Source organism: Pleurodeles waltl, chromosome 11 (assembly GCF_031143425.1).
Source record: "Pleurodeles waltl isolate 20211129_DDA chromosome 11, aPleWal1.hap1.20221129, whole genome shotgun sequence".
NCBI classification, from domain to species: domain Eukaryota; kingdom Metazoa; phylum Chordata; class Amphibia; order Caudata; family Salamandridae; genus Pleurodeles; species Pleurodeles waltl.
The window spans coordinates 540,608,318-540,623,846 of NC_090450.1; the positions used below are offsets into that span (position 1 = coordinate 540,608,318).

At 45.7% G+C, this 15,529-nt stretch overlaps 1 protein-coding gene across 2 annotated transcripts in view; it reads left to right on the forward strand.

Annotated features, from left to right (window-relative positions):
- The window catches only part of LOC138265860 (collagen alpha-4(VI) chain-like), a 946,529-nt gene that overhangs the window by 805,262 nt on the left and 125,738 nt on the right, over positions 1 to 15,529 (forward strand). For both annotated transcript variants that reach the window (XM_069213964.1, XM_069213965.1), the window contains one exon: positions 583 to 645. In XM_069213964.1, coding sequence (XP_069070065.1) covers positions 583 to 645 — 63 coding nt within the window. The remainder of the gene's footprint in view (positions 1 to 582; positions 646 to 15,529) is intronic.

Sequence of the window (15,529 nt, forward strand, 5' to 3'; positions counted from 1 at the left end):
TGATGACTAGTAGTTGCAATGCACAATAATAGGACAACATTTGGGCCACCCCTAAGCCACCATAAAATGGAGAGTTGATGCATTTTTTTAATTGCCGCTTTGCGTCTGTGTCTGTCCCGTATGAAATTTCTCAGCATTCCAAGGTGGGGATATGATTAAGGCTACCAGATGTCTCCATGTCAGCAGTGCTTTTCAATAAACTACCTAAAGCATCTGTTGGTTGTAGTCATAGTAATCCAATTGAACGAATACATCAGGGAACAATGATTTGTAAAATAAATGCCTACGACTGGAGCATTGCATTCTTGGTGCCGCTAGAATGATCTGATAACCTTGGGTGTGATACATGTTTGGAGGGGATACCTCTTTTGTGGCATGGGGGTGGAGGAGGGTGGTTGCATGGCTCCTCCTTAGTTGGTTCAAATTGATGTTTGGATTGGAGTAGGCTTAGTCCCGGGAAGTGTTGGCCATGTTGATGTGACTGATAGTGATTTTCGTGTATCTGCACAACTTTGAATGGATATTTTTGAGGTGTCACAAGAGTTTTGATGTGTTTCTGATTTTTGAAAATTGACTTTCAAGGGAGAAAAAGGCAATGCAGGCAGCAGAGGAAGTAACGGAGGCTACGGATTCCGTGGACGAGAGGTAAGTATAGAGGAAGCTCATCTTTGACTGTGTCCATTTTACTCTTACACTCACTCGCAGGTCGCCATTTACATATACTCACAGGTGTTCACCTACAGACAGATACAAACTAAGTAACGCACACACAAGCACTAATATATGCAAATACACTCTAAACAACAAACGCGTGAGCACCCCCCCATAATTTTAATAGCACACACCATGAAGTATTTGAAGTGTTCAAACGCTACATGAATCAGTTCTCATTTTTCTCTATTCCTCACACATATACGGGTTGTATCACAAAGAAAATTGAAATCTCATACTTTTACAACTACACGTGGGTGTTGATTTTCCAATTTCTGAAATTCTCAAAGGTTTGCAGTAAGTCACCTGAGAGAATACTCTTGGAAAACATCTCCCTACTTAACAGTTTAAAAGGTGAAACCTGCTTAACACAGGGCTACTAAGTGCATGACATCTAAAGCAAGCATAGGCATAGCCTATAGGTCTCACCATTTGGAAGTGATTGCATGTTTACAATTTTGTTCTTTTTGGTGATATTGTTGTGCACTATATGCCAGCGCCATTTTTGAAAAATCTGAAGCTCACCTCCCCCCATCAACCTTTTGACCAAGCTACACCTCTGACTTTATGACTCAAAGGAGTGGCAAGAAAACCCCATTCCAAAATGATTTGAACCAGCTGACCTCAGAGCAAAAGGCAACGAGGTGCGGGGTAAAAAAGAAAGAGAAGAGGACAGCGATGCAGACACACAGCACATATGAAGAAGAGAAAAGAGGTGAGGAAGAAATGGGCAGAAGGAGTACAAGAGTCTGCTACCCATCAGCAACGTGCTTTATAGGCAGTAAACACTATTTTATTTGACAATAAATACCATATCTCAGGCACAATTTAAAACAATCCCCGCATTGGCATTTTATAATAAATACAGGAGACTAAAAGCACAATGGGCTGAAAACTATCACAATTTAAAACATTTTAAAATGCAGATTGATGTTAAAACCCAGCTTTCAGAGGATTCTGAGGGGTATCTCCGTCCTGCAGCACTAAGTTTGGAGGAACAGCAAAGCATGTGAGTTCATTGCCCACCAATATCCCGTTTTGGCGATGTCAGAATATTACAAACTCACACTGCCTTAGCAAAGAGTCAGTTCACCCGTACTGACGCTAATAACCCCCGCACTTGGCCCAGTCCAATTAATGTAATTCCCCATATATGTTTATGTGTTTGCATTTCGTTGTGGGAATACTTGGCCGCAGTTTTATTACATGCATAGACTCTTGCGACACAAACTCCCAGAGTTCAGTCATAAATCAGATGACAAGGCCATAAAAATGAATACAGTGTCATAAATCATTCAGAGGGCCACACACTGCTTTCGTCATGATTGTAAAGCGTAATTCAGAGACAACTCATAAATCACAGTTGATAGGTAATACATAAATAATTTTTCCAGGATCATAACTTTGCTGCATGACATCATCTCTGCTATAAATCAATCAAGTCCTTGTCATTTGCTTGTCATAATTTTAACACCTATTGTTGTTGAGGCCATCCTCTATGCCGCTTTTGGGGTCATCCAGTCTTGTTGGTTCCTTCTCAAATCGTGAGTGGGGGTTGCCTCTTAGTGCTGTTAGGCTCAGCTCGCTACCTTGTCTGTCCATTTTGTGCCCTGCCAACAGGCGGGTCCGTTCTGCGAGTGCAGTGCTCTGCTTACTCCCCCATCGGCCTACTTACCCTGCCGTAAGTAGCCTTTCTCTAGCACACCGCCCACTGGTGTGCCTCCTTTACCAACCAACGTGCCCCCTTTACCGCTGTCAGCTTGCCCTCTCAGCCCTGCAACAATGCTGCTGTTCTGGTGTGGGTGGGTGGGTCTCGAATTCCTGTGTGCTATCCCTCCTGCCCCACAAAGTAAATTCTGCATGGGCAGCAGTATCCTTTTAGTCCGCCTTCCAAGCTGAGGGCGCAGCGGTGTCCCCCCATAGGAGGGTTTGTAAGATTCATTTGTCCTTGCTGGCCCTTATTGGCCCGATTTCCTTGAGCCAGCCTTGGCGCTCTTGCACCCCCCACCCCACTACTCCCGAGGGGGATGCAGGATGCTCTTTTGTTGGTTTGCCACTGAGGCAGCTTGAACCAGTAATTTCTGGGTTCCCGGTGGCTGTTAATGCGCCAGCCCCTGATGCCCCCTTCGTGGGCAGCCTCTGCATAACAAGCAGAGTAGCTGTCTTCAAGCTACCACTCCGGCTGAAAGGCTGAATGAGTGGGACAGTCATTGTCACTCAAAAAGCAGCCATGGAGCCAAAATCTGAAAGACGTGCAGCAGGAAAATTTTATGCTGGGGCGCAACATGCACTCTCAGTGATGGCGCAGACAATGGAAAACTGCCACTTTGTCCCCTCACCTAGCCTCAAGCCAATAGTAAAATATCCAAAGGCGAAGTCAATTATAAGAAAGCAATGAGATGTTCCCAGACAACCCTATGACAACACATCAGATTAGTTTTAAAGCCCTGCGCCACAGCAGAAACAATTTATCTTTAATCATGCTTGCTCGCCCCTTTCTATACAGACAAAAGAAAAACTGAAAGCTAATACACACAGGCTTTGGAGGGCTGTATTTAAAAAATACGATTTTGTGGTCAGTGATTTCCTCTAAAGTGAATTACCATCATAACCATCCCACTTATTAGAATGTGCAGTGACGTTCCTCACTTAGGAACTGCCCAGGGGCGCTGACTTGTTACATATAATGACTGTGCTAGTTAGCATGGATTTCATTCCAATGTTGTAATTTTGGGGATTTCCCTTGATTTGCTTCCAGAATCCAAACATTTACTGACATATTCACACGTGTATAGCGCAAGCAGTGCTGTGCCTATTCTATACAAGACAGTCTGCTAACAGCATCTAGCTGCTTTCAATCTGAGAAAAGCATTGTTTTCTCCGAGGAGCAGGTGTCTGCTCTTGCACTTCTGTGGTCTGAGGTCAGGGGCGGTGTCTTATGGCGCACAGCATGTGGCTACAGAAATAGTAAATGTAAAACAAAATAAATAAGCAGTTTAGCCTGAGATGAAAGCATTTGTTGCAGCACTGCGGCACATATCTGTGCTACCAGTGCCAAGCTGGCAGGAGTCGAGGTCACTGCTTCAAAGAGCCAAGGCGTGTCCGCTCTTTCCCTGTGTTCAGCGGTGGGGACAGACCGGGCCCTGACAGAGAGTCTTTGGGGCACATGTGCTGGAAGCAGCACGTCCGAGAGCTATGGTAACCCGGCTATACCCGTGGCTATGGGCAAAGTGGCCCGTTCTTTCCGGTAGCCATGCTGAAGTGTCCTATACTTACACCCCACTACGCGCCTTCTCCGCCTCCCAAGGACAGCCACTGGGAACAACAGCACAGAGGGAAGCCAGCAACGGAAGTGGTAAAAGCACAAGAGAGAGGGAGTGCAGTGACAGCGTAGCCGAAGCCTTTTGCCAGAGCAAGACTGCAGAGGGCAGTGTTTGGTGGGCAGCGTGAGAACAGACATCCCAGACAACCTGTGCAGCACTGGGGCAGACCTCCCTTAGGCTGGAGAGGAGTGCGGGAGCAGAGTGAGCCTGCCGGAGGAAAGAAGGCTGTGACCGTGATTTGCTCAAGTGGCTTGGAGAGCACAGCACAGCCAGCGCTAACACAAGTTTGGCATTAAAAGGCAGTGGGAGGGAGGAAAGTTTTAATTGCATTTAAAATGTGGGCTTTGTTAAAACAGGAAAGAAGCTACAGACAAGTCATGCGCGCACATCAAACTGCCACAGAAAAGAAAGAAAAAAGTCCCTGAACAATACACTAAAAAACACACAAGTGGAATCATCCAGTAGTTAGTCCCTGCTCTGTGGGTGTCAACTAGCAATGAAAAGGAGGGACAAGCAAAAGACATTAGCCACTAGCAAGAGAAGAACTGTTAAGACAAAACAAGGAACGAATCAAAAGCAAACAGGCAGAGTGTCAGCCCACAAACTGAATACATCCTGTCTCGAAGATACAGTGCATGCACTGCCTAGGATCGACCTAAAAAGGTTGTTTTCTACTGTATGTGTTTTTCGGCCATTGTGTGTTTTTTATTTTTGTTTCTTACTGAAGACCTGCTCTAGAGAGGAAACTCTGCAGAGTATCAGTTTTCTTTGTTTTGGTAATAAATGTACTTGCTGTCATTGAGTTACGGACCGTCACTCTTTTAGCACTTAATCATGGAAGGCAGTGATATTAACCTAAGCATAGTTTCCTGCCGGTCTTTATGCCCAGCTTTGACATTTATGTGTGTGTGTGTGTACACACTCACATATATATAGAATGGCTAATATATATCTATATATCTATATATATATATATAGATATATATATATATATATATATGTTCGATGGCATGTGTAGCTGCAGATGCACATGCTGTGCTTTATCCTGCCATCTAGTGATGGGCTCGGAGTGTTACAAGTTGTTTTTCTTCGAAGAAGTCTTTTCGAGTCACGAGACCGAGGGACTCCTCCCTTTCGGCTCCATTGCGCATGGGTGTCGACTCCATCTTAGATTGTTTTCTTTCTGCCATCGGGTTCGGACGTGTTCCTCTTCGCTCCGTATTTCGATTCGTAAAAGTTAGTTAGTTATCGGAAAATTTGACGGTATTGTTCGCGCTCGGTACCGGTTTAGTGTTAGCACATCGACACCGAAGAAACAAGCGCTCCGGTGGCCCTTCGGGGCTTCCACTCTCCACCGGGGCCTGGTCGGCCTGACCACGTCCATCTTCAAACCTCATGGACCGGACTCTCTTCCGCTTCTGTCCCAACTGCCCCGCAAAGTATCCTTATACAGATCAACACTTGGGGGGTCATTCTGACCCTGGCGGTAATTACCGCCATGGCGGAGGTCGGCGGTAGCACCGCCAACAGGCTGGCGGTGCACCGCTGGGCATTCTGACCGCGGCGGTTCAGCCGCGGCCAGAAACGGAAAGTCGGCGTGTACCGCCGACTTCCCGCTGCCCTTGAGAATCCTCCATGGCGGCGGAGCACGCTCCGCCGCCATGGGGATTCTGACACCCCCTACCGCCATCCTGTTCCTGGCGGGTCTCCCGCCAGGAACAGGATGGCGGTAGGGGGTGCCTGGGGGCCCCTGCAGTGCCCATGCCAATGGCATGGGCACTGCAGGGGCCCCCGTAAGAGGGCCCCACGAAGAATTTCAGTGTCTGCTTTGCAGACACTGAAATTCGCGACGGGTGCAACTGCACCCGTCGCACCTTCCCACTCCGCCAGCTCCATTCTGAGCCGGCGTCCTCGTGGGAAGGGTGTTTCCCGCTGGGCTGGCGGGCGGACTTTCGGCGGTCGCCCGCCAGCCCAGTGGGAAACCCAGAATGACCGCCGCGGTCTTTTGACCGCGGTACGGTCTTCTGGCGGTTCCCGCTTGGCGGGCGGCTACCGCCGCCCGCCAAGCTTAGAATCACCCCCTTGGTCTGTAATCTGTGTTTGTCTCCTGAACACAGGGAGGATACTTGCGAGGCCAGTAGGGCATTTCGCTCCAAGAAGACGCTACGAGATCGAAGAGCTCGAAGACTCCAGATGGCGTTGACACCGGCCGAGCACATCGACGTTGAGGAAGAGGAGAGACTCTCCATTCGAGATTCGGACTCAGACGAGTCCAAAAGTGAGCAGCCGAAGACGCAGCAACAAACCGTGAGTAAACCAGCCCCGGCAAAGACTCACTCGAAGATAATAAAGGCCAAGGGGATGCCACCCCCAACAGGCCATGGCTTTACCCAAAAACACGGTGGGCAAACATCAGCACCGAAAAAGGCCTCCCAGCAGCCGAAGACATCTGACTCCGGTCAAGATACCGGCTCCGAACAAACTCGGCACCGAGAGTTCGGCACCCCGAAAGTCAAGAAGGTTTCCTCGGAGCCGAAAGAGACTGTACAAAAAGCTTCGGTGCTGAAACATGCAGCCTCGGGCCGAAACCAGGCTCCTATACAGAAGAGCAAGGTCTTTCAACTCAATTACAAGGGCACAGATTTGAACAAGAATTGGGCATGGGAGAGCCAGACCATACCCAGAGGAGGTTGCACATACAAAAGGACGCGGGGAAAATCCAAACTCTTCCTCCAATAAAGATCAAGTGCAAGCTCGCATTCCAGGAAACGGAAATGCAGCCAAGAGCGAAAGTGGCTAAAGAGAAGACACCACCAAGGTTCTCGCCACAGCAATCTCCATTACATTCGCCACATCTGTCCCCGGTAGCAACACCCCCAATGATGCAGTCGCTGACACACACAGGGATGACCCAAGATGACCCGGATGCATGGGATTTGTATGATGCACCGGTCTCAGACAACAGTCCCGATTGCTACCCGGCAAGGCCATCACCACCTGAGGACAGCACTGCATACATGCAGGTGGTTTCAAGGGCAGCTACATTCCATAATGTAGCAATGCATGCAGAGCCCATAGAGGACGACTTTTTGTTTAACACCCTGTCATCTACTCACAGCTCATACCAAAGCTTGCCAATGCTGCCAGGCATGTTAAAACACGCCAAACAAGTGTTCCAGGACCCAGTAAAAGGCAGAGCCATCACGCCTAGGGTGGAGAAGAAATATAAACCTCCCCCAACTGACCCTGTGTTTATCACACAACAATTAACTCCTGATTCGGTGGTAGTGGGAGCAGCCCGAAAAAGGGCAAACTCCCAATCCTCAGGAGACGCACCACCGCCCGACAAGGAAAGTCGGAAATTCAATGCAGCAGGCAAGAGGGTGGCAGCACAGGCAGCCAATCAATGGCGGATTGCCAATTCTCAGGCTCTACTGGCTCGATACGACAGGGCACATTGGGATGAAATGCAACATCTCATTCAGCACCTTCCCAAAGAGTACCAGAAACATGCCCAACAGGTTGTTGAGGAAGGTCAAACTATTTCTAACAACCAAATAAGGTCGGCTATGGACTCAGCAGACACGGCGGCAAGGACAGTGAACACTGCAGTAACCATTCGTAGGCACGCATGGTTACGGAGCTCCGGGTTTAAGCCAGAAATCCAGCAGGATGTGCTGAATATGCCGTTCAACAAACAACAATTGTTTGGGCCGGAGGTGAATACGGCAATAGAAAAACTGAAAAAAGACACGGACACGGCCAAATCCATGGGCGCACTCTACTCCCCACAGAGCAGAGGCACTTTTAGGAAGCCGCACTTTAGAGGGGGGTTTCGTTCCCAAACCACAGAGCCTTCCACCTCACAAGTCAGACCCACATATCAGGGCCAGTATCAGAGAGGAGGTTTTCGAGGACAATATAGGGGTGGACAATTCCCTAAAGCAAGAGGGAAATTCCAGAGCCCAAAAACCCCACAAACCAAACAGTGACTTCAATGTCACAAACCCCCACCACGCAACACCAGTGGGGGGGGGCCTTACCGCATATTACCACAACTGGGAACACATAACTACGGACGCATGGGTCCTAGCCATTATCCAACATGGTTATTGCATAGAATTCCTACAATTGCCACCAGATGTGCCCCCAAGAGCACACAATATGTCCAAACAACACTTAGACCTGTTACAACTAGAAGTCCAAGCATTGTACAAAAACAAGCAATAGAACTAGTACCCAAACATCAAAAAGGAACAGGTGTCTACTCCCTGTATTTCCTAATTCCAAAGAAGGACAAAACACTGAGACCTATATTAGACCTCAGAACACTGAATCTTTACATCAAATCAGATCACTTTCACATGGTTACACTTCAAGACGTGATTCCCTTGCTCAAACAACAGGACTACATGTCAACATTAGATCTCAAGGATGCTTATTTCCACATACCCATACATCCTTCCCACAGGAAATACTTAAGGTTTGTAATCCAAGGCGTGCATTACCAATTCAAAGTGTTACCATTCGGGATAACAACAGCCCCAAGGGTATTCACAAAATGCCTTGCAGTAGTAGCCGCTCACATCAGGAGACAGCACATGCACGTACTCCCTTACTTGGACGATTGGTTAATAAAAACCAGCACTCAGCAACAGTGTCTTCTACACACACAATACGTCATAGAAACCCTACACAGACTAGGGTTCTCTCTAAACTACCAAAAATCACATCTACAACCGTGCCAAATACAACAATTCTTAGGAGCAACAATCGACACACAAAAGGGGATTGCCACTCCAAGTCCACAAAGGGTACAAGCCTTCCAAAATATAATATTAAACATGTACCCAAACCAGCACTATCAAGCGAGGTTTGTAATGAAACTTCTAGGCATGATGTCTTCATGCATATCCATTGTCCCAAACGCAAGACTACACATGCGGCCCTTACAACAGTGCCTAGCAACACAATGGACACAAGCACAGGGTCAACTTCAAGATCTAGTGTTGATAGACCGCCAGACACACTTCTCGCTTCAATGGTGGAATCCTATAAATTTAAACCAAGGGCGGCCATTCCAAGACCCAGTGCCTCAATACATGATCACAACAGATGCTTCCATGATGGGGTGGGGAGCACACCTCAACCAGCACAGTATACAGGGACAATGGGACGTTCACCAAAAGCAACTACATATAAATCATTTAGAACTGTTAGCAGTGTCTCTAGCATTGAAAGCATTTCAACCACTAATAGCCCACAAACACATTCTTGTCAAAACAGACAACATGACAACAATGTATTACCTAAACAAACAAGGAGGGACACACTCTTCACAACTGTGTCTCTTAGCACAAAAGATTTGGCATTGGGCGATTCACAATCACATTTGCCTAATAGCACAGTACATCCCAGGGATTCAAAACCAGTTGGCCGACAATCTCAGTCGAGATCACCAACAAACACACGAATGGGAAATTCAACCCCAGATACAACAAACTTACTTTCTACGCTGGGGAACACCAGAAATAGACCTATTCGCAACAAAAGAAAACGCAAAATGCCAAAACTTTGCGTCCAGGTATCCACACCCTCAGTCCAAGGGCAATGCGTTATGGATCAGTTGGTCAGGGATATTTGCTTACGCTTTTTCCACTCTCCCACTCCTTCCTTATCTGGTAAACAAATTGAGTCAAAATAAACTCAAACTAATAGCACCAACCTGGGCTCACCAACCGTGGTATACAACACTACTGGACCTGTCAGTAGTACCTTATATCAAACTACCAAACAGACCAGATCTGTTAACTCAACACAAACAACAGATCAGACACCCAAATCCATCATCCCTCAAACTAGCAATCTGGCTCCTAAAGTCTTAGAATTTGGAGATTTAGACCTTACACAAGAATGTATGGAGGTCATTAAACAAGCTAGAAAACCTACTACAAGACATTGTTACGCAAACAAATGGAAAAGATTTGTTTATTACTGCCATAATAATCAAATTCAACCACTACATGCTTCCGAAAAAACATTGTAAGCTACTCATTACACTTACAAAAATCTAAACTAGCATTTTCTTCTATTAAAATACATCTCACAGCAATATCTGCCTATCTGCAGATTACACATTCAACATCACTTTTTAGAATCCCAGTCATCAAAGCATTTATGCAGGGTTTAAAAAGAATCATACCCCGAGAACACCACCAGTCCCCTTGTGGAACCTCAATATTGTATTGACACGACTCATGGGTCCACCATTTGAACCCATGCACTCTTGTGAGATGCAATACTTAACCTGGAAAGTAGCCTTCCTAATAGCTAACACATCTCTTAGAAGAGTAAGTGAAATACAAGCATTTACTATACAAGAACCCTTTATACAAATACATAAACATAAAGTGGTTCTCCGCACAAATCCCAAATTCTTACCAAAAGTTATATCACCGTTCCACCTAAACCAAACAGTAGAACTCCCAGTCTTTTTTCCACAACCAGACTCAGTAGCAGAAAGAGCCTTACATACGTTAGCCATTAAAAGAGCACTAATGCATTACATTGATAGAACAAAACAGTTTCGCAAAACAAAACAATTGTTTGTAGCCTTCCAAAAACCTCATGCAGGAAATCCAATATCCAAACAAGGCATTGCCAGATGGATAGTGAAATGTATTCAGACCTGCTATATTAAAGCAAAAAGAGATCTACCTATTACGCCAAAGGCGCACTCCACCAGGAAGAAAGGTGCCACAATGGCCTTTCTAGGAAATATACCTATGACAGAAATCTGTAAGGCAGCCACATGGTCTACGCCTCATACATTCACAAAACATTACTGTGTAGATGTGTTAACAACACAACAAGCCACAGTAGGACAGGCTGTATTACGAACATTATTTCAGACAACTTCAACTCCTACAGGCTAAACCACCGCGTTTGGGGAGATAACTGCTTACTAGTCTATGCACAGCATGTGTATCTGCAGCTACACATGCAATTGAACGGAAAATGTCACTTACCCAGTGTACATCTGTTCGTGGCATGAGACGCTGCAGATTCACTTGCGCCCTCCCGCCTCCCCGGGAGCCTGTAGCCGTTTAAGTTGAATAAAAACTGTAAATTTGTAAATTTTGTAAATACTTACTAGTTTTATACACATTATGTACAATGCATACTTACTCCATTGCATGGGCACCTTTACTATATACACAACTCCTACCTCACCCTCTGCGGGGAAAACAATCTAAGATGGAGTCGACGCCCATGCGCAATGGAGCCGAAAGGGAGGAGTCCCTCGGTCTTGTGACTCGAAAAGACTTCTTCGAAGAAAAACAACTTGTAACACTCCGAGCCCAACACTAGATGGCAGGATAATGCTCAGCATGTGAATCTGCAGCGTCTCATGCCACAAACAGATGTACACTGGGTAAGTGACATTTTCCATATATATATATATATATATATATATATATAGATATATATAGATATAGATAGATAGATATAGACATATATGTTATGTGTTCGATGGCATGTGTAGCTGCAGATACACATGCTATGCATATCTCTTGTGACATCTAGTGTTGGGCTCGGAGTGTTACAAGTTGTTTTTCTTCGAAGAAGTCTTTTCGGAGTCACGGGATCGAGTGACTCCTCCTCTCTGTTACAGTGCGCATGGGCATCGACCCTATTGTTAGATTGTTTTCTTTCTGCTGTCAGGTTCGGACGTGTTTCCTCTCGCTCCGAGATTTTGAATTGGAAACCTTAGAAAACTAATTTAATCGTCAGTATTGTTTTGATCGCGTCCCATCTAGCCTCGATAGTACCCTCGGAATATAGATTTTGCTTTTTTGGGTGCCTGCTCCCAACTTAGGCCTGTTTGGGCTTACCGTGTGAAAGCCTGATGGATCGGACTCCTTTTCAATTCTGCCCTCCATTCCATGCGAAGTTTCCTTATACAGACCTGTACCTGGTTTGTAATTTGTGTCTTTCTCCAGACCATAGAGAAGAAGACTGTGAGGCTCGTCGATCCTTTCGATTAAAGAAGACCTTGAGAGATTGGAGAGCCCGAAGATTAGAGATAGCATCGAAAAGTACAGAGCATCTCGAGATCATGGAAGAAGAACAGGTGCAGACAGCAGTCTCCATCTGAGACACCGACTCCGAACAAGAATTGGAAGAGGATAGGCCTATCACTGCTGGCCAGCACGTGAGTACGTCTGCCCCTACGCCCACATACAAAAAAGCACCGAAGGCCTTGGGTACACCACTGCTGGAAGGCAATAGTTCGACCCCCGAAAAAAGACTGTCGGCGACCGACTTTCAGGTTCGGCGTAGGAAAAGGCCACTCCTCCGTCCACTTCGGAGTCGAGTAAGTCAGTAAAAAGTTCTGCCTCGGACTCCAGTAAGCATCCTCACTTCTCGGAGTCGAAGTTTCGACGCCCTGCTTCGGAGCTGAAACAGCCAACTTCATTTTCGGGCCCGAAAAAGATCCAAACTTCGGAACCGAAGAAAGACTCTTATACAGAGGAACAAGGACTTTCAAGCCGACTCAAGCAAAGTTTGAAGCCGATGCAAGAATCTTACAGACCTTCTGATGAGGACACTGTTATTCGGCCTATTCTGCAGGTTATGGACGAGAGACAATCCAGAATTCATATAAACAAAGTGAATGGCAGAATTATTACTGCACCTCCTTTGAAAAGTAAAAGAAAGCTGGCTTTTCAAGAGGAATTAAACACTGTTCAATCACCAACAAAAATGCAAAAGCAAAAGAAGAAACCAGCACCTGTCCCTACATCTCCTCCTCATTCTCCACAGCTTTCTTTTTCACCTCCACATAATAGTCCACCATCGTTGCCTTCACCAACGCACTCACAGTACTATCATGGAGATACAGTGGATCCTTGGGATCTATATGACCCGGATCCTATTCCAGATAATGATCCTGACCTAAACCCCTCTAAGCCTTCTCCACCAGAGGACACTACTCCATACACGCAGGTTGTTTCCAGGGAAGCTGGTTATCATGGGTTGCTTATGCATACTGAGCCCCTAGAGTAAAATTTCCTGTTCAACACTCTGTCTTCCACTCACTCTAGATATCAGTTCCTTCCCATGTTGCCTGGAATGGTCACAAACCTGCTCCTACAGATCCAGACTACATCACACACCAAGTTCCTCCAGATTCAGTGGTGGTGAGTGCGGCTAGAAAAAGGGCTAATAGCCAATCCTCAGGGGATGCCCTGATAAGGAAAGTAGGATGTTTGATGCTGCTGGCAAAAGAGTGGCCACGCAAGCAGCCAATCATTGGTGAATTGCGAGTTCGTAAGCACTTCTGGCCAGATATGATAGAGCCCACTGGGATGAGATGCAAGAACTCCTACAGCACCTCCCAAAAGAGCATCAAAAGAGAGCACAACGGATCGTCGAAGAGAAAACAGGCCATAAGTAACAACCAGATAAGGTCTGCCCTCAATGCTGATGACACAGCGGCAAGAAGTGTCAATACTGTCATTACCATAAGGAGGCATGCAAGGCTACGTTGTTCTGGCTTTAAGCCAGAAATCCAATAGGCAGTACTCAACATGCCTTTTGTTAAGAAACATTTATTTGGGCCTGAGGTCGATACGACCATAGAAAAGCTGAGGAAAAATTCAGACACTGCCAAAGCAATGGGAGCACTATACGCAACACTGTATAGAGGCTCTTTTCTCAGGCAACAATTTAGAGGAGGGTTGAAACCTCAAACCTCTGAAGCCTCTACCTCCCAAGCAAAGCAGGGAGAACAGCAGCAGCAATATCAGAGAGGAGAATTTAGAGGATCTTATAGAGGTCAGTACTTCAGAAACAGAGGTAAATTCAAAACCTCAAAACAAGCCACTACACAATCCAAACAGTGACTTATTTCTCATCCCTCAACCCCACACATCACCGGTGGGGGGAAGACTACAGCAATTCCACTCTCAATGGCAAAATATGACCACAGACAATTGGGTACTGTCAATTATCTGCAGTGGCTATTGCCTAGAATTGATCTCCACCCCTCCAAACATCCCACCACGTTACCACTAATTGTCCCCAGAACACAACGTTCTGCTGCAACAGGAGGTACAATCCCTATTACTAAAACAAGCAATAGAATTGGTCCCACATTCTCAATAAGGAACAAGGGTATACTCACCATACTTCCTCATTCCCCAAAAATATGGCACTCTAAGGCCCGTCTTAGATCTCAGGTCTCTCAATCTATACATCCTGTCAGAACACTTTCAGATGGTAAATCTGCAGGACGTCATTCCACTACTACAAAAACAGGATTATATGACTGCTTTAGACCTCAAAGATGCGTATTTCCATATCCCCATCCATCCAGCTCACAGAAAATACCTCAGGTTCGTCATAGCAGGAAAAGATTATCAGTTCAAAGTTCTGCCGTTCGTGATAACAACAGCTCCAAGAGTCTTCACAAAATGCCTAGCAGTGGTAGCAGCCTACTTAAGAAGACAACACATTCATGTCTTTCCATATCTAGACGATTGGCTGATAAAATCAAGCAATTTTACACAATGCCAACAGCACACTCAGTACGTAATCGAAACCCTACATACACTAGGGTTCACCTTAAATTACCAGAAATCTCACCTTCAACCAGCACAGGTACAACCTTACCTAGGTGCTATTTTAAATATGCAAAAAGCCCTAGCATATCCAAATACACAAAGGATACAAGCTTTCCAAAATCTCATACCACACATACAGCCAAATCAGCAATACACTGTAAGATTTATCTTGAAGATTCTAGGGATGATGACATCTTGCATAGCGATAGTTCCACATGCAAGACTCAACATGAGGCCTTTACAACAATGCCTCTCACAACAATGGTCTCAAGCACACAGTCAACTGCAAGATCTAGTGTTGATGGACTGCCAAACGCACACGTCCCTGCAATGGTGGAATCTCAGCAATCTAATGAAGGGGAGGTCATTTCAGAACCCTGTGCCGCAGACCACAATAACAACAGATGCATCAATGATAGGTTGGGTAGCTCATCTCAACAACCATACTATTCAATTGGAATGGGATTCCAAACAGAAAGATTTTCACATAAACCATTTAGAATTATTAGCTGTGTTTCTTGCCCTGAAAGCATTTCAGCCCCTTCTCAAACACAAGATTGTTCTGATAAAAACCGGCAACATGACGACCATGTATTACCTCAAAAAACAGGGCTGGACACATTCATCTCAACTGTCCCTGCTAGCCCAGACAAAATGGAAACGCGCAATACACAATCACATTCATCTCTTAGCAGAATACATTCCAGGAATACATAATCACCTAGCGGATCTCCTAAGCAGGAATCACCAACAAACACATGAATGGGAGATTCACTTCCAAGTACTTTAAACGTACTTTCAAAAGTGGGGAACACCAGAAATAGACCTATTCGCAACATGCAAAAATTCAACATGCTAAAACTTCGC